At 33.2% G+C, this 21,159-nt stretch overlaps 1 protein-coding gene across 2 annotated transcripts in view; it reads left to right on the top strand.

Moving 5' to 3' along the window:
• The window catches only part of LOC123538004 (acyl-CoA 6-desaturase-like), a 113,800-nt gene extending 100,635 nt beyond the window's left edge, over nt 1-13,165 (top strand). For both annotated transcript variants that reach the window (XM_053530773.1, XM_053530772.1), the window contains exons 12-13: nt 1,326-1,451; nt 4,176-13,165. In XM_053530773.1, the coding sequence (XP_053386748.1) occupies nt 1,326-1,451; nt 4,176-4,236 (187 nt within the window). In that variant the 3' untranslated portion in view covers nt 4,237-13,165. The remainder of the gene's footprint in view (nt 1-1,325; nt 1,452-4,175) is intronic.
• The last annotated feature ends 7,994 nt before the right edge of the window (nt 13,166-21,159 follow it).

The following is a 21,159-nucleotide window of genomic DNA, read 5'->3' as shown; positions in this document are numbered from 1 at the left end:
CTTGAAACTCTAAATAGTTATTTACTATCAAAGTCTACACCAGGAGACACAATTCCTATAACTCTGATTATAATTTTGACAGAGTTATGTCCCTTTTTAACTTGGAATTTCTAATTCAGAGTCAAGCACTGAGAAAAGTCGAGCGCGCTGTCTTACGGACAGCTCTTGTCTATATTTTGCATAAAATTTAAAATGTACTTGTTGGATTTTTGAAGCAACCCGTCTATAATAATTTTCCGTTACAGCTCCTTTTTGTTGTGGGCCTACTTTGCAAATGCGTAGCTCTGTGGCTGTGTTTGCGGTGCTCTGTGCTCTGAGAAATCTACCCTTACCTATTATCTTTTGCTATCATACTGAAATCTAAGAGGCCTGTACTGGTTTTTCCTAGGAAAGATGGCTTCGTGTGTATTGGTGCTATACACCGGGCATGTTAAAGAACCACACTGTCTATTCGCAAAGATATAGGCTAAGTTAGCCGGACAAGCCTGTATCTAAAAAGGATTTCTCTCTATCTGTTGTGGGGGCTTTTTCTCATTCTGTCCCTCTGGTCAGATCGCTCTGTGTCTGTACTAGTAGAGGATGAATTTTGCACCCTGTGTGGCTGCGTTTGCTATATGTAAAGCACCTTTGAACGTGTTTATCATGAAAAGGGCACTATATAAATCTGGTATAATAATAATAATATAATAAATCTTATCAATAACCTTTCAGAATAAGAACTAAGGCTGAACTCAGAAGGTTAAAAACAAACCTTGACAACTTGATCAGAGTGTATATAAAGTCTGTAAACTATTGCATTGTTTGTCAGATATCATTAGTTAGTTGGTCAGTTTATTTCTTAGAGTTTGAAGAAGAGACGTATGTTTTCAAGGAACTGAAAGTATACTTGATCCAGCAGGCATATAGTGTTTGAAATGCCCATCTATTAGTCATTCTATTCATCTGTCCGTTCATTTGGCCGGCCCCGACTATCTTCTGTAATTATTTCCTGCAGTTAATATCCAATTCAAACTTGGTAGACATTATCAACATGAAATGTACATATGCATATTAACAGGACTTTCATTATTTTTTACTTAACCATATTACAATAACATCTGTAGTTGAACTTTTTGTCCTAAACTCCTCTTACAGTATATAGATGACCTTGACCTTAATATGATCTTCATCTTTAAACTTAAAACCTCAGAAGGCATGACTTTGCATTTTGAAAACGCAGCTCCTTGTTGAATTTATATTTTAATCTATCATAATCAAGCATTTTCATGGGGCATTTGTCATACAATGTTAACATTAAATGTTATTTATATGTTTGGTGATTTCAGTTTGTTTCCAACGATGCCTCGGCATAACTTATATAAGATTGCTCCTTTGGTGCGAAGTCTGTGCGAGAAACATGGTGTACCGTATACTGTGAAACCCTTGTGGCAGTCCTTTGTGGATATTATCAGGTAAAGAATTTACTTTCAGTCATTTTTAACACATTTATTTTGGCTGTTTTATGGTGAAAGATGTCAGCCTGTTTGAACCTCTTTTGAGTTAGACGCAGTACTTCAGTGTTAAACAATTTGACAACAGAGGGTTTTTATGCCCGCACTTTTGGTGGGGGGGCATATAGATTTGCCCTTGTCCGTCTGTCCGTCCATCCGTCCGAGAATGTTGTGTCGCGTGTAGCTCCAAAAGTATTTGACGTAGAGTCACAAAACTTTACAGGAATGTTGGTCAGCATGTGTAGTTGTGCACCTGGGGTTTCGCGTCCGGATTCATTCAGTCGTGTAGGAGTTATGGCCCCTGACTTTGTAAAAATTGGTCATTTTAATGTTGTGTCGCGCCTAGCTCCGAAAGTATTTGACGTAAGAGTCACAAAACTTTACAGGAATGTTGGTCAGCATGTGTAGTTGTGCACCTGGGGTTTTGCGTCCGGATTCATTCAGTTTTGTAGGAGTTATGGCCCCTGACTTAGTAAAAAATTGGTCATTTTAATGTTGTGTCGCGCGTAGCTCCAAAAGTATTTGACCTAGAGTCACCAAAGTTTACAGGAATGTTGGTCAGCATGTGCAGTTGTGCACCTGAGGTTTCGCGTCCGGATTCACTCGGTCGTGTAGGAGTAAAGGCCCCTGACTTAGTTAAAAATTGATCATTTTAATGTTGTGTCGCGCGTAGCTCCAAAAGTATTTGACCTAGAGTCACCAAAGTTTAAAGGAATGTTGGTCAGCATTTGCGGTTGTGCACCTGGGGTTTCGCGTCCGGATTCATTCAGTATTGTAGGAGTTATGACCTAGGAAAAAATTTGTGTCCTTTGTCATGTAGTGGGGGCATCTGTGTCCCATGGACACATTCTAGTTCTGTTCAGATTTTCTATTAGTTTTTAGCTCTACTATACGAAGTATGTAGAGCTATCCTACTCGACCCGGTGTCGGCGTCGACGTCCTTCCGCCTCCGCAATTTGGTTAAAGTTTTGATGCACTTTCTCTTTATCTTTGTTATTACTTGATGGATTTACTTCAAACTTAAAATAGTTGTTCCTCATCATCACCCACATCATAAGGCACAAGGGTCATAACTCTGGCACCAATATTTCATGAATTATCCCCCCTTTTTACTTAGAATTTCAGGTTAAAGTTTTGGTGCACTTTCACTTTATCTCAGTTATTACTAAATGGATTTGATTCAAACTTAAAATAGTTGTTCCACATCATCACCCACATCATATGACACAAGGTCCATAACTCTGGCACCAATTTTTCATGAATTATGCCCCCTTTTTACTTAGAATTTTATGTTAATTTTAATGCATTTTCACTATATCTCTGTTATTTCACAAGGGATTTGATTCAAACTTAAAATAATTGTTCATCATCACCACCTACATCATTTGAAACAAGGGCTATAACTGTGACACCTGTATTTTATGAGTTATCCCCCTTTTGTACTTAAAATTTCAGGTTAAAATTTTGATGCACTTTCACTTTATCTCTGTAATTACCAAATGGATTTGATTCAAACTTAGAATAGTTGTACTACATCATCACCCACATCATATGATATAAGGGCCGTAACTCTTCTGCCAATATTTCATGAATTATGCCCCTTTTTACTTAGAATTTCAGGTTAACTGTGGTGCACTTTCACTATTATCTTTGTCATTACTTAATGAATTTGATTAAAACTTAAATTAGTTTTTCCAGATCCTCATCCTCATCATATGGCACAAGGTCAGTCACTCTGGCACAAATGTTTTATGAGTTATATCCCCTTTTTACTTAGAATTAGTTTAATTTTGATGCTTTTTATATCTCTGCTGTTACTAAATGGATTTAATAAAACTTAAAATGGTTGTTCCACATCATCACTCACATGATACAACACAAGTTCGATAATGCCGGCACCTGAGTACGTTCTGAGTTATGCCCTCTTTTTACTAAAAGAATTTCCAGTTCAAGTTGCGATGCACTTTTCCTGTATCTCCAGTATTACTAAATAGATTTGATTAAAACTTAAAATAGTTGTTCTGCATTATTAGCTGCATGATATGACACATGGTGCATTACTTTTGCAGAAATTTTCCATGAATTATGTTCCTTTTATACTGATTTAATTTTTTGAGACTTAAGCTATTGTCCAATATCTTCATCCACATTTGAGTCATTAAACACTCCAGTGACAGCTCCAGCTTCCTCAGATGTACCCAATGTCACTATCCAGCATCGAAATAGTCGAGCGCGCTGTCTCCTGTGACTCAAGGTCAAGGTCACAAAATGATGTGTGACTTTTTTGTGTGTCCGCTTCGGGGGCATTTGTCACTAATAGTGTTAGCTCATGTTGATAGATTATTTTATTTGACTGTTAACATTTAGGACATTTACAATATTCTAATTTTATACAAGAATGTCATACATAGAGGTATGTGATTACAAAAAATTGTTCCGTGAGGTCAACTTGTATTTAGTCAGAAAGAATTGACTGAAAAATTTTTTTGTTCGAAGTCAACAAAAACTGTTTTATATATTAAAATAATATCAGTATTTAGTTCATGTAGAAATGATGAAAATCTCTGACGATGTTAAAATGTTTTACTTGTATTTACATTGATTGCTAAGTAATAGCTAGGTAATTTCTTTAGATGTATTGGAAGTCTTTGGTTTGAAATAGGAATCTATTTTTTCTCTTTTCAGAACATTAAAGTCTTCTGGGGAGCTGTGGGAAGAAACCTACAAAGAATTCCATAGTGGCTGATTTTGATAAAATGTTTGTTTAAGCCTTTTTCCTGCCCTTTGCGGTCACAATTATATTAATAGTGTTAACTGTGTCACAAAATCAATCATGCTCCTATTCATTCAGACCCTTTGTCTGAAATTTATTGTTTAACTTATGGATGTAAAATTCTCAGTTTCCTCTGTTTGCTATAATATAATAATGAATTGGACTTTTTGGTTTGGTTTTGTTATAGTAGAATCACTTTAAGCTAGCAACTTTGTCAAAATTTAACTACAAATAGTTAAATGTACTGAAAGTACCAAAATTACAGTTCCATGATAAATTAGGTTTAAGTGAAATAAAAAGATGGCTTTATTTCCTATTTGAGATACTCTGAAATTGTATGTACATGGTTCGCACAGGTCTTGAAAAGTACTTGAATTTGATGCCTAGTACTTGAAAACTACTTGAATTTGAAACTGCCAAAAACTCCTTGTAAAGTACTCGAATTTTGAAAAAAACGAGTAAATTTTGATAGATTGTCCTTGAATTGATGTTCTGCGAATAGAAAATCAGAAAAAAAACCAAATCAGACCAAAATATCGAAAAAAAGATGAACAAATGACAGACCCTTACCGACGAGTAAATGATAGTACGGTACGGTATCGGGACGGGTTTTAGTACTCTAAATGCAATTATCCGGGTTATTGTCGCGATGTTTATTTTGTAGAAAATCGACAGAATTCGTCATGAGTAAAAGAAATAAATCCGACAAATGCGATTTTGTAGTCCTTGAAAATGGGGAAAACATCCTTGAAAAGTACTTGAAAAGTACTTGAATTTTGTTTTGAAAGTTCTGTATGAACCATGAATTGTATTCCTCCTTCTTTCCTCTGATTTATTGGAAGTGAACAAACTGATTATTTATTTGTCTGTCTGTCTTGTCTGTTTATAGTTATAAAGATGAAGGAAATCAGTTTGTCTTATATTGCGCAAAGTGCTATTTATAATATACATTGAGATTTATTTTTCATAAAATTGTTGTTATTATTATTTCTCTATGCTCTGTAATATGAACATACCTTGGTACTACTCAAGATGTGTTCTTGCAATGACCATTGTGTTAGCTATTTTCTTGCCTCCCTATATATGATAATCATGCTCAGAATTGAAATTTTGACTGTCTTTAAAGATAGGTTTAGGTGAACAATCAATTAAGTGATAGTTATCAACTTGAGTGCAGGAGGAAGAGTTGAATGTTGTTTTATTTTGTATTGTTATAGTTACAGTTACACAGTCCAACAAATAAATACAATGCTCTTATTTTCATGTTAGTATTTAATGAATATAAGATAGAGAAATATTTCTTCCCTTTTTTTGTTTTTCACAATCATCTCATTTTGACCATAGTTTTTGCTGTAAGTAATTTAGCAGTGTTAGTTTGGTATTGTAAACATGTTCTGTTAATCAAAAAACACAGTTTTATAGTCAGAAAACTGTTTAAAGTTTGCATAATGCATAATACATATTATGGTTATAAGTTACTTTAGGTTGGGTAATTTTCATGTAGGTCTTATCTAGCAATCTTATTCACCGTGTTAACCCTTACCCTGCTAAATTTCTATATAATGAACTTGTCCATCTTTCAGTTTGGACAGTACCATTAACTACTTAAAGGGGTGTTTACTAAACAGATACTTAAGGACATGGTACAGATTGATATTTCTTGCACAGGATTTTGCCGTGTTTTAGCAGGTGCTGGAAAAACTTGTCTTACACTCCGGGGTGTAAGATGACTCACATGCTGTAATTTGATGAATGAGTGCGTAAATTCATACGCTGCTGTAATATAATAGTGCTTAAGAGAAAAGCATTTTTTTTTCTTCTATCAGTTAAAGAATAAGGCATGCAAGAAAAAGAATCTATCACTAGTTGAAGATATGGATGGAAATATCTGGCTCTCTTATAACTATTTTGCAGTAACTCAGCAGAGCCTCATTACAGCCTAAACAGTTACCCATTGAGTCAGATATTTTCAGCAGCACCTTCTACTAGTGAAAGATTCTTATATCACCAATAATTTGAGTATATGAGTGGCATTATACGGGAATATTAGCAAAAATAAAACCATAAATGCATCCCAATCTACAGTATTGCTATGTTTAGTTACTAATTTTAGTTTAGTGTTGTAGTTCTCTTAGATGTCTTCTTGTTTGTTAATTTATCTTTGTTTACTTTTTTTTCTAATCTTGCTTCAAAATTGTTTTCAACTGTTTTCAAAGGAAATAAAAAATATTTAAATTTTTGAAAGTTGAAGGATTCTTTTTGGCAACAAATACTGTAAAAATTGTGTAACTTTATTACACAATCAAACTTAAGACTGATGGATAAGTTAGCAACTTACTTACGGAAAATTTGAATTTCAAAATAGCATGATTGAAATTAAAGCAGTAATCAAAATAAAAAATGTATTCACTAAGGTAATGGAGCTGTTACGACAGGCAATTTTCGTACAACTTTGTATTATCATCTGTTATCTTGGCATTCTTTGACTGTAAATGTAACTCATATAAATTGTGATTTCTGTAATTGAAAATGCAGAAATCACATACGTAAATGAAAGAAACGTAATCCAACGGATATAAGTGATTGTCGTTTCGGGTCCATTACCTTAATCGGACAGGAGATAAATAGCAACCTTAGAAATATAACTAGAATATTGAGGTTATATTTTTACCTTTTTTTTACTTGCATTGACATATCAAATGTTCAAACATAGTATATAATTATGTGCATTCGTTATTTTTATTTTACATTTTTTTGTCATAACTTATCTGGGTAATAAGTGGTTTAAAGTCAGTGTTGTACATTACCGGTGCATTAATTCAGCTATTGCTATTAGTTTCATATATTGCATATTGTCATGCCAACATATGGACCAAAAATATGACAGAGGTATGAGCCTCAGCATAAAATTTGGTACGACATATATCTCCTTGTAGTCTAAAAATACAGAATAGTGATCAGTTTTGATTTTTTGAACTACTTCTTGTCAGTTTACATCGTATATTTATTTCCCAGGTGTCTAAAGCTTTAATAGTAGTCTAAGGTTTTCAATTGTGATATAAAATAGGGGGAATTTACGTTTATTTCATATTGTGTTCCTAATGTATCGTGTGAGATAATAGTGATTTTTGTTTCTTGACATATCATAGCCATTGTCGTCTGTTCTTTATATGTTAGACCAAAATTAATATTTAAAAATATGAATAATTACTGCATAGTAACTATGTAAACATAAAATTAACACGTTTGTGTGTGTAAACTGTACTGTGTATTAGGCTTAAAATAGTACACACCTAATACATATATGCCTAATGTATTCTACCACAAAAATAACTGGAAGTTTTTTTTTAACAAAATATGGCATTTATTTGTGATTGTAGGTCTAAAACACAGTTAATTTAATATGTATTCAGTTAAGTTAAATTTACTGGATGATGATTTTCTTTATTTAAAGATAATATTTGAAAATAAAGTATTTTATAGAAAGACATGCATTTAATAACTTTAAATTAATATCATGATATATATCTGGAATCAAGTCTGTCTAAATCATGTTTCAAAATTGATATGTCAATGAATTCTGACAAGAGCAGGTGACATTCTTTGTCACAGTTATAAATAGCTTTGAATTTTGGCAACTACGACAGTAGTCATGTTTTTCAGAAAAATATTAAATTTTTACCTTTATAGTATTGCAGAGAAATATTTTGTTAGCTTCTGAACAAAACAGTTTTTCAGATACTGAAACGCTGTTCATTTAATAATTTATATAATTATATTAACTTTGATAGTTATATTATAAATGTTAGGTACATACCTGTTCTTGTACTCATTTGTCATGGAAAATTAATGTCGTTTTTATTGTTAATTTATTTTGTTATCAGTTTCTTTCTATTAAATATGTTTTTGTAGAAGGACCAATTTGCGTAGAGAATATTTTACAGTGTTTGCTTTTTACATACGTTTAGTATGGCTTACCATCTAAAGCATGTTAAATCAGTCGTATCTGTAGTAAAGCTTTTGCAGCAGTTGGGACCAATTCGTTTTTTTGCCTGTCTGATTAAGGTGCCATTACAGTTTTGGTACATTTTATGTTCACTTTCTCTACACAGCCATACAGAATTATTTTTGCTTTGCGCATATAGTTTTTTTTACACATTTGATTATTTATCATGTTTATCATGTTTATGTATTTGTTGAACAAGTGTTTTTACATAAGTTTCAGCTAAGTTTCAGCTTGGCAGGAAGGTAATGTTTTGTACTCATCATGGCACCGCCTTTGCTTCTAGATTAAATATTTATGGCAAGGTTCTCAACTGCACTATTCTCCTGCCTCTGTTATCATCAAGTTTCTCTTGGTGTTTGAGTCAGATATCCCAAAGGTCAAGGTCTCTGGGGTTAGTTGTTGTTAGTGCTGTTAAATATTTATGGCAAAATTGTCTGTTTGACTTAACTTTTTTTAAATTTTTACACTGAGGAGGTATTGATTTTTTCTAGAGAACAATTTAGAATGAAGGATCTTTGTTTCATGGCAACATTTTCAAGTATTCTCAGTTATTTTTGAAGAAAAGGCAACAATATAAATACAATATAAAAGCACTTTTTTATGTATGAATTGTGTTCCTTAGATTAAATGTAAACTACCAAGTTTTGTTCACTTTTTTTAAAATTTATTTCGTATATTGCTTGTCAATTGCTTTGTGCAGTTTTTAATGCCTTTTTGTTGTACAAGTCTACCATATTTGCTTCCCAATCTATTGCTGCTTTATACACATTGTCCTAGTGAGTATAGGGCACTTTTGTAATGGGCAATTATTAATTTTGTATGACATATCAAAATTTAAATATACAAGTTTTGCAAACATGACATGCTTTTTATACATCGTTTTTGTTAAGACTTGATTAAAATGGGCGTATCTCGTGATTTATATTGCAGTTTAATAGGATTCTTATGTGGGACGCATTAAGCTTCAACTAGAAGTAGTAGTCAGTAATAAGGGCATATTGTGAAAAATTCATATCTATGCATTGTTAAGGAATAACTTGTAAATTTTGGAAGTTGTTTACTAAAATCATATAACCAAAGCCCCACAAAAAATAATCTTAATGTGGAACAGGAAAATGACACCCTGATGATCTATTTTATTCACGAAAATATCGAATTTATCACGAAAGTATTTATCAGCTTATAATAATATTTTTCAATAAAATGTAAGTCTTATTCATTTATGATAAAATTATACAATATTGCACATATAAGTTATGTTTTTGGTTGGACATTCTGTTAATGATAATTGTGTAAAATATAGAAAAAAACGTGCAGTGTAGCACTTCAGAATGAATTAGCAAAATATTTAACAAAAGCATTGTCAGATGTACCCATTTAACTAGAAAACATATATGGTGCAGATAGTTATTTGTATTTGTTACTGGTTAATTTTGGTGCCGCTTCTATAGTTAGTGATTGATATTTTTTGTATGTTAATTGATTTAAGTAATGCACATTCAGTATGTTAATTGATTTAAGTAATGCACATTCAGTATGTTAATTGATTTAAGTAATGCACATTCAGTGCAATACAGTTGAAACTCAGTATCTTGAATTCCAATGGATCGAGAGTTACTTCGAGATATCCGAAATGTTACTTAAAATTATGCATTTTATGCACATGTTTTCAGTACGGGACTTGAAAATATCTTCGAGATAGCCGTAATATTGAGATAAGCAAGTTTCAGCTGTATCTGAATCATTTTCAAAGTGTACAACTCCTTTTGTTTAGTAGATCGTTTTTTTAATAGAAGTTCAGTACAAACACTTGATGTTCTTAGCTGTAACAACAAATTAACAGTCTTATAAATGTGCATGTTATTTAAAGTGATTACATGTATGCAGCAAATGCAATGTAACTAAGTAATCATAGAGGTGCAAACAAATAAAGTGTTACTTTAGATGTATCTTGATTACTCACCCAATATTTCATGCTCTTTTGGTATTAATTGGATGTTGTATTTGCTTATTGTAATTTGCTGTGACTTTCATCCACCTATTTAGGAGCTGGAACAGATGATATGAAATATGATTTGATTTGGAACTTTAGTTTATGTTGCCGATAAGTATTTCTTTTTTGGAAACGTTTTTAGCTCGACTATTCATAGAATAGTGAGCTATTGCACTCGCCCATGCGTCGGCGTCCGCGTCGGCGTCCGCGTCCGCGTCCCGATTTTGGTTAAGGTTTTGTATGTAAGCTGGTATCTCAGTAACCACTTGTGGGAATAGATTGAAACTTCACACACTTATTCACTGTGACAAACTGACTTACATTGCACAGGTTCCATAACTCTTTTTTGCTTTTTTACAAAATTATGCCCCTTTTTCGACTTAGAAATTTTTGGTTAAGGTTTTGTATGTAAGCTGGTAACTCAGTAACCACTTGTGGGAATGGATTGAAACTTCACACACTTATTCACTGTGATGAACTGATCTACATTGCACAGGTTCCATAACTCTATTTTGCCTTTTTACAAAATTATGCCCCTTTTTCGACTTAGAAATTTTTGGTTAAGGTTTTGTATGTAAGCTGGTATCTCAGTACTTACTAATGGGAATGGATTGAAACTTCACATACTTGTTCACTATCATGATCTGACATGCACTAAGCAAGTCCCATAACTCTACTCTCTTTTTTTTCAAAATTATGCCCCTTTTTCGACTTAGCAGTTTTTGGTTAAATTTTTGTATGTAATCTGATATCTCAGTATCCACTAATTGGAATGGATTGAAACGTCACACACTTGTTCACTGTCATGATCTAACATGCACTGTGAAGGTCCCATAACTCTACTTGGCATTTTTACAAAATTATGCCCCTTTGACTTAGCAGTTTTTTGTTAAGTTTTTGTATGTAAGCTGGTATCTCAGTATCCACAAATTGGAAAGGATTGAAACTTCACACACTTGTTCACTGTCATGATATGACATGCAGTACAGAGGTTCAATACCTCTACTTTGCATTTTACAAAATTATGCCCCTTTTTCAACTTTTGTATTCATTCAATTGACAAGGCTGTTGAATAGTCGAGCGTTGCTGTCCTCCGACAGCTCTTGTTCTATATAGAAATTGTGAATTTTTAGCTCGACTATTCAAAGAATAGTAGAGCTATTGGACTCACCCGTGCGGCGGCGTCCGCATCGGCGTCCGCGTCCCGATTTGGTTAAGTTTTTGTATGTAAGCTGGTATCTCAGTAACCACTAATGGGAATGGATTGAAACTTCACACACTTGTTCACTGTCATAAACTGACTTACACTGCACAGGTTCCATAACTCTATTTTGCTTTTTTACAAAATTATGCCCCTTTTTCGACTTAGAAATTTTTGGTTAAGGTTTTTTATGTAAGCTGGTATCTCAGTACCCACTAATGGGAATGGATTGAAACTTCACACACTTGTTCACTGTCATGATCTGACATGCACTGTGCAGGTCCCATAACTCTACTTTGCATTTTTTTCAAGATTATGCCCCTTTTTTGACTTAGCAGTTTTTGGTTAAGTTTTTATATGTAAGCTGGTATCTCAGTATCCACTAATTGGATTGGATTGAAACTTCACACACTTGTTCACTGTCATGATATGACATGCAGTGCAAAGGTTCAGTAACTCTACTTTGCATTTTTTCAAAATTATGCCCCTTTTACAACTTAGCAGTTTTTGGTTAAATTCTTACATGTAAGCTATTATCTCAGTACCCACTAATGGGAATGGATTGAAACTTCACACACTTGTCCACTGTCATGAGCTGATAAGCACTCTGCAGGTTCCATAAGCCTGTTTCCCATTTTTAGAAAATTATGCCCCTTTTTCGACTTTTGTATTCATTCAATTGACAAGGCTGTTGAATAGTCTAGCGTTGCTGTCCTACGACAGCTCTTGTTACTTATAGGCAACACATTTATTACTCAGAGTTTCAGAATTAGTGATATATTAATTGTTATCATAAATGTTGGACCAGCCTATCTGTAAAGAAAGAGTTCGTTTTAAGATTTTCATTTTTAATATATTTACCTTTTTGTTAATGGCTTTTTATTGGTCATGATCTTGTGGATACTTAAGCTCGTATAAAGTTCAGATCCTTTGTGTAAAAAAAAATCGTCAGTTTGTTATTTTGTCGGCAGGTTTTCTTGATAGCAGTAACCTTTTTAAGAATGCGTAATATCACACTATAGTAAGTTGCAACTTGTTTATTAACACTCCTCTTTGTCAATGCTTTTGGTTTGATGTCACGACTTGTTATATAAATGCATATATAATCAATGCAGAGTTTGTTAATTGTTACTATGATGATATAGATGTTGATTTGGTAAATGAGAATTACCAATTAAGACATGAACTTGAAGAAAAATGACACAAAACAGAGTTGAACTGAGAAGAAAGGTTTCAGTCTGAATTATACTTACATGATGATTTTACATATTCCTGGTAGAATTTGACTTGATGAGCGCTAACAAAACGAAGGAATAAGATAAATTTGACAAAAGTATGAATTCATATTAGTGTAAAATGCAGTTTTTAACATAAGAACTTTTCATTAAAAGATAGAAAGCAAAGGATTTGAAAACATATGAAAATGATTCACTTTATGAAAACGAGGCCTGTTCCTGCAGGGTTTAAATATCTTTTGCCACAAAAGATACAGATGACCTGTTTTATATCTTGGCTGCAAACTTGTTTTGAAAGTAATTAATTAAGCAAAACAACATTTACTAGGACTTGTGTCAATACTGGCATGTTAATATACAGGAATATGTAACAAACGATACTATTTTCTGATACTTTCGTGACTGGTATGTTTCAGTTCTTGATTTCATTTGTGATAAAAAGTGATTAAAATCAAATTGCGGAATTATCGTATCTTGTTTTCTTTCTGGTGCAGCCATAGTAAGGATGTATGATCATTTTTTTTCTATAAGATTATTTTTCATACAGTGTGAGCTTAATAGAACATTAGCATCTAAGCCATAATTGTAAGAGCAGAAAAAGTACAGGACACCACACTTGTTTGTTTCATAGGGCATTTTCTTCACCCACTGCTTAAGCATTTCTGAAATCAAGTAAAATTGAAAAATTTAGGCAGTCTTATAAAACAAATAAAATCTCACTTAATGTTGTAGGGACTTCAGGGCTTACAGGTTACTATAAATACATGGTGATATCAGTAATAATAAACATAAAGGTAACTTACAAATCTCTTCCATTTTTATTCCTTATGGGTTCCAGAGTTATAGCCCCTGATAGGGCCAGAATTAGCTATTTTGACCTTGTCTGCACAATAGCAGCTTCATTTATGATTTGAATTTAATCAAACTTGCACAAAACTTGTGTCACAAGAAGGTCTTGGTTCCTTTCTTGAACCGGCCAGATCCCGTTTTTGGTTCCAGAGTTATGGCCCCTGAAAGGGCCAAAAATAGCTGTTTTGACCTTGTCTGCACAATAGCAGCTTCATTTATGATTTGATTTTAACCAAACTTGCACACAACTTGTATCACCATAAGATCTCGATTCCTTTTTACGAAGGGACATATTATGTTATCGCCTCGGTGTCCGTCTGTCTGTATGTCTGTTGGTTAGCAATTTCCCTTCCACTCTGTAACTCTTGAATCCCTTGAAGGATTTCAAAGAAACCTGACACAAATGTTCACCTCATCGAAACGACGTGCAGAGCGCCGATTTTTAAGGGTAGCGTTTCTGGCCGTTTCTGTACTTATATTTGAAAGTGGGTGAGTGCTTGGTCTTCTAGGACCACCCTAGCATGAAATGCAAGCAAAAAATCCGGGTTGCCAAAATGACCCCAAAACTCGAATTTCTTACAGGTCCCGACCTGGAGAGAAATGCCGATTTTTACGGGTAGCGTTTCTGGCCGTTTCTGTACTTATATTTGAAAGTGGGTGAGTGCTTGGTCTTCTAGCACCATCCTAGCATAAAATGCAAGCAAAAAATCCGGGTTGCCAAAATCACCCCAAAACTCGAATTTCTTACAGATCCCGACCGATATCGTTTAAGTAAAGTGTACTACTTTTATACAAAACTATTAATTTGAGGAGCCAGTGTACCCGGGCCAATGTTCGTATTTAGCCTAGCTCTACATGTTCGCATGAGTTTGATTTAAACTTCTCAGGTGAGAACACTAACATCAGAGTAAGAATTACACGTCAAGCTCACGATGTACAGCCGTACTTAATCATCCTCTTAAAAATGGGAAAATCTAACTCTGGCCAATGTTTAACCAGATAAAAGGACCAAAAATGTTTGTTTTTTCATACCAATGTGCCAACAAAGACGGACCGTCAGGGCACTGATTGGGACTACAATGTACTTAATATATACAGAAAATGCAGATTACTAAAAGTAATTGAATTAATAAATCTGTGGCGCTTTATTTCAATGAAGTTTTTATAAAGTAGCGTCTCGATAATTGCTTACTCCATAATTATGTAAATTGTACGTAACTTTTTATCACCGATATTTCCAGTGGCTTCTTTTAGAAGTTAGGTCCATGTTTCGGAGAAAAAAAGTTCGAACATCATCAAATGATAGAAAGAAAGCATTTGTTTTACATGAAAATTTAACAGCATATAAAATTTATATTATTCTACAGAAACATTGTCAATTTACTCAAATATATATTGAATTCCGGAAAGGGACTGCATGAAGGGGCCACAGTTCAGCGCCTTTTAAAACTCACCATTTTTAAAAAGCTGTTACACGTCTCCGTTTTGATGCATTTGCAACAACGTACCAGTGTTTAAACTTAACATAACTAGGTAAAACATCGTTTTTGACAATTGTTTACATTTATTTCTTTACAAATGGCATTCTTTTTTAAAGCCTGATATGACTATTGTGGAACCCTTTACATTGAGTCTATAAAATCCTTACGTAAATAAAGCCGTTATGATGTCATCCTTTCCTTTTATTTCTTAGGGAATGGTATTAACTCAGATACGAAAGAAAGCTTATCAAACAACAAAAATATAATAAATTCACGTCGATTTTTGGATAAAAGCATGCCATATTTTTCTGTTTTCTGTTTGTCTTTCCAGTCTGAAGTCGTTGTCGTAGAACACTAAATTTGTTTCATAAAGCTGTTATTGCGTTCTTGTATTTTGCCTCCCGCAATGACCTTGACCTTTGTCCATTACATATTTTCTTAAAAATAAAAACCAACTTGTTTTATGTATAGAAATAGTTAATATTCATTTTTGCAGAAGAATATTACATTTTCTAAGTAAAAGTTAATACTTCCGTAAAATATTCTTCCATTACTCGACGTTTATATTATGGTAATTTGAGAGTCTGTAACATTTAGACGTCTTCCTGTTTACGCGTAAATCACGAAGAAGGAAACCAGAACCATGCGGTATTCTACATGGTTTTACTCGTGTTAACCCTTACCCTGCTAGATTTGACCTTTTTCCAATTTGGACAGTACTTTTAACTTGTTGAAAGGGGTGCTTATAAAAAATACTGACTGAATTGCGAACAGTGCAGATCATGATCAAACTGCATTGAGATCATGATCAGACTGCACGGGTTAAATTTGTCTGGACGTTGCCTAAAATTTCAAGAATTAGGGCTTACATGTCATCTATTTAATCTAAAGAAAAAACATTATCAAAACACGACCGTTTATTATGCCTTAAACCCCAACCTTTGCTATAAAAAGAAGTGGGAGGAGCCAAATTTCAAATGGTGGCTGTTTTTTGCAACAATTTTCATCAGAGAGAGATTTTTCAGGAATTTGATAGAAATAAGTTGTATTCATTTTTTAAAAAAATATGCAGTTGTGGGGACATGTTTTCTGTACACAAAAATGCATTCCTTCCACAAATAATCCATTGAATAAATTAGATACAGCAGTTACAAAATACAAAATATCAAGGTATTTATTGAAAATTTGAATCTGAAACGACCTTTGACCCAAGTCATGTGATGTAAACAACCACAAGATGTATATAACCCACTTGTGTGTATGGAGCAAGAACTATAGTTCACATCATAACAAATGTGTTTACTTTGATTATGGTTAGTTTTGAATGCATGCACATCTATACATGCATTTCTATTATGATTTGACATTATGATAATTGAGTTAATAATTAATTCCACTAACCTGAGTCCTAGGTCCATCATAGTTATAATTCCAAATGATATGTTATCCATTTGTAATAATTCTTAGATGAATATTAATGTCTATGATATAAGTCACTGTTTTGAAATAATTGTAACTTTTTAGTATATACATAATTACATAATACAGAATTTTAGTTTCTTTTAACATTTTTAAAAAAAATATATACACTATATACACGAATTTTGGCATCTAGTTCCATTTATGACCCATGTATGGTTGGCCTGGAAGGTTTGGGTACAAGCCCCGCACTTGGTTTATAACACATGCTGGCATAATTTCCCTTAATGTCCACACATCAGCCTCTGTCCCTGTCCTGTTTAATGCCCTTTGTTTCTTCTGGATATACTGAGGAAAGTACCAAGCCCCTGCATTTGATAGCATATTCCAGTATTTCTGGTACCTTTTCTTTCGTAACCCACTATTTCTCTCATGTGGATTTGCTCCATCACCGAGCCAAGACTGTCGTTGTTGAGTAACACATGGATACAAGAAACAATGTGGACATGTGCGTCTAATGTCAATATCTTCAACGTTAACCCGTCTGTCATCCAGATCATCATCATTGTCATCATCATCAATGTCCCCACCACCTGTCGCTCCCTCAGTTACTGGACATGGCACAAGTCTTTCCTCATTTTCAACAAGCAAGTTCTCACTATTGTTAGACTCATTAAAATCATTTTCCTCATCATCCTGTGCCCACTCTGATTTGACTAAAGAATTATCAAAATCCCACTCATTAAATTCAAAAAAATGAACCAATGTATCAAACTGTTCCCTTGAAACTTTCAAAGTAATTTCTCGTTTTTCAGCCATTTTGTCTCAAGTCTCACACAAAAATTTTGCCGGGAAATTTCACAATGATCTCAGCATATGTGGAACAGATGATTCCATTATTTCGTTGTACAGTTTCTGTTTGCTTTTCTATAAATTGTTTTGTACTAAAAGAATACTATATGCTTACAACTGTATAATTAAATTTTAGTAATGCTGTGTCCTTTAATGGGGCAGAATATTTTAACTCTTTAATTTTTGAAATAATAAAGTCAACATAACAGATAATCCTGCAACCCCTAAAAAATTGTTTCTAGTGTCTATAGAACTTGACCCAAATTAGTTTATGATCCACTGACCATTACAGTTATCTGTTTCATCAAGATCAAGGATTTATTTTATGACCCAGCATGAAGCATTCTCCATCAATTATCTATATATCCACATGTAGACTGCATTTTTGTGAATACTGTATTAAGTCTAATAATGTAATTTTCATTTCGTGAAAATCCCCATTAAGTGAATTAATATTCATTAAGAACACAACTAAAATTTGTATACATAATTTCTAAAAGACGCCTCATTAATACCAATTAAGACAGTTAAATAAAGAATTTGGAAAATTTACAATAAACAGCATATTTTAGGTCTGGTAAATGCTGTTAGGCCTTGGTAAACTAAGAAATAATATTAATGAAATTTAAAGTACATGTACATATATTATTTCAACATCAAACTCATTTTTTTTCACTGTTTTTAACAAGTTTTAAAGGGTATAATATATAAGGTTTAATATGGTAATAAAGAGTTTACATTCACCATTGATCATCATGTGTGATGATGTAAGACTTATTAACTGATACCAATTAACACATTGCACTACAGATGTCCATATACCATACAAGTGGTCATTTTAGATTTGACTTGCATAAAATAAAGATTAGAAGCATTATAACTTATATATATATATAAAGGATATTAATATAGACTTGCTTATGTACCAATATATATAAGTAAATAAAATATTTTAACAAAGACAAAGTACATCACTCTAGTTTGTGAAGATGGAACAATCAAATTTGAATGAGGGTGTTGAAAGAATTAAAGACAAAGCTAAGCACGGATTTTCAAGGAGTACAAAAAAAAGGAAGTCAGATTCGGGTTCACCCATGAAACGGAGAAATCAAAAACGCAAGTTACAGGAAAAACAGAGTGTTTGTGGAACAATCAAGTTCTATGTAGAAAATGAGGCAGAAAAAATTAAACTCTTCAATAAAGTTGATCAATGTAAGCTGCTGAAAAGTGAAAAAGTGAATGATACAAACAATGCAGTCTTATTAAATACATTGTTGGATTTCTACTTAAAAGCTCATGGAATTGGATCTTGCAACAATTCAAAAGAACAAACACCTGTTACATATGAATCAAAACATTATTTGTTGGCAAACAGAGAGGACACCAGTGAAAAGCATTTTCTGACAAGCAAAAGTGCCCTTAGAAACATGTGTCATGGGATTCTTGAACACCACATAAATTGTCAAGCCCCTATCGATATTGACAACATTGACTGGTTTGGACATGTTGCCAAAGTGCATTTTAAATGCAAGAATGATCATCTTTTTAAATATGATTCTTCACCTCATACTGAAGGTGGAAAATTTCTTGGAAATATGCAAGTTCTACATGGACTGTTTACCTCAGGACTAAGATATTTGCAATATGAGAGACTCTGTGAAGGTTCCATGTTTGGTCAGTGCCCGGAATCTATGTATTCTTCATTGAATGAAATGTACTGTGATGTTACTAAGGAAGTGGCTCAAGAATGTATCACAGAGGCTAGGCAGGAGGAGGAGATAGCATCCATACAAGAAGCTGAAGAAAATGGTACTGTGTATAAAGGAATTAATATTCTAACAGATGCCAGACATGCTACCAGAAAAAATTCAAAACAGTCTGATGTAATTGCTATAGGAAGCAAATCACACAAAATAATCGGCGCAGTAACAATAACAAAGACTGATGACCCAGTAAGCCAGAGACATGAAATCAATGGAGTGAAGCGACTATATGAAGATCTGGATGATTATGGTTTATCTGTGCATATACATGGTCATGATAGAAATTTGTCAATTAACAAATATTTGCGCCAACAGAAACCGGAAGTTGAAAATGCCAATGACACTTGGCATGCTGCAAAAGGTGTTTCCAAGGTAATTAAATCAGTGACAAATGGACCTAAGCATATGCATGGTAAAACATGGCACAACGAACTAAGAGACAAAGCTGCCTCTGTTAAAACACATGTTTACTATGCGATGAAAAATTGCCAGGGATCAACAGAAAGACTACGACAAATTCTTGACAACATTACATTACATTATCAAAATAAACATGAAAACTGCTTAGCGGAATCACGATGTAAAACAGACAGAAATTATATGCCATCAAAGTTAATTCTAAAGGATAGTTTTGCGGTGTCTATTCTTTCAAAAGCAATAAAAAGTCTTCAAATATACAAGACACCAGAAGACTATGTTCATTGCATGGATACCCATTATGTGGAATCATATAACAATGCATGTCTGATATATCATGACAAAAGAATATCATTTGGCAAAAACGAATATCAGAGAAGAACGAACATGGCAGTATTAGACTGGAATGAAAATGTTGACAGACCTTACACGTCTGTTTCAGTGACAGAAGACCCCAGAAACCCCCGGAGGCAGACAGGCAAAAAGGCACTGATTGACAAAACTTACATTTTCAAGTCTGTGTTGTGGGCAAGAATTATAGATAACCTTTACCAGATAGCCAATTAATGTTTACAACCCTGTGTGAAACTTTGAACTAAGAAACTGTCATGCGATGAATATACAAGTATTTTATAAATATGATTTATTTTTATTTATTATAAAGTATATAATCAGATCCTCTAAATTTTTTCAAGATTTTACTGAATTAAAAAGTAATATTGCAATGTTTTATACAGATGTTACAATAATGTGTTATGATGTTCTTTGCATTTGCTATCATTGATTAATATGACTAATGTATAAAGTTTACATTAAAATGTAAATGCAAATACACATTATTTATGAAGTACATGAAATACTTGGTGTTCTCTATGCTGGTGACCATTAGTTGCTACTAGAGGCAAGCATTATCAGATACCTGTTGGAATCTTATCGTCTGCTACAGATAAACCACACCTACAAATTGTGTGTGTAGCAGCTACCGGCGATTCCCCTTTAATATCTTTTTTTTCACTTATCTTCGATATCAATAAACTTTAATCGGTCTTAGTCCTAAATATAAGACCTGACATAACTCATATCACTTTATAAGTTCATTTTAATTGATATTTTACATTTTTTATTTCCCATGTTATGTGAGGTCTTAACGTTGAACTGAAATAACGTATAGCACAAAAATCGCTTCAGATCTGAATTTTGATCTGAAGGTTTTTAACGACTTTCTGGCAAAATTGACTGAAAATTTCACATTGAGTGTGAAGAATAATCATAAATATGCTTTATGGTAGCAATTAAAAGTTATATTTTACCTTATTTGTTATTAATTATCCGATTAATTAATCCAGTATCCAGTCCGTTGAAAATTTTGAATAATGGCACGGTAATAACCGAGGGGTGTTCCAGATGTAAACATGATTTGCATATCAGAATCATTTTTTGAACGAAAGATACCTTTTCTCTATCCCATACAGAGAAACTATAAATGTCAATAATCTTTCTATTTTCAGAAGAGACATTTAAAATTTATAGAGATACAAATCGAAAATATACATGATGAAAATAAATCAAAATTACAATGAAAATATTTGGCGGGAAATATTTTTTCGTCTACCGCCGATCAAATTTAATTGGTACTTTCAATTTCGAAACAAGATGGTGGCACGTCAAATATAAAGGCAT

This window comes from Mercenaria mercenaria, chromosome 18, assembly GCF_021730395.1.
Source record: "Mercenaria mercenaria strain notata chromosome 18, MADL_Memer_1, whole genome shotgun sequence".
NCBI classification, from domain to species: Eukaryota; Metazoa; Mollusca; class Bivalvia; order Venerida; family Veneridae; genus Mercenaria; species Mercenaria mercenaria.
This window is presented reverse-complemented; position numbering and strand designations above follow the sequence as displayed.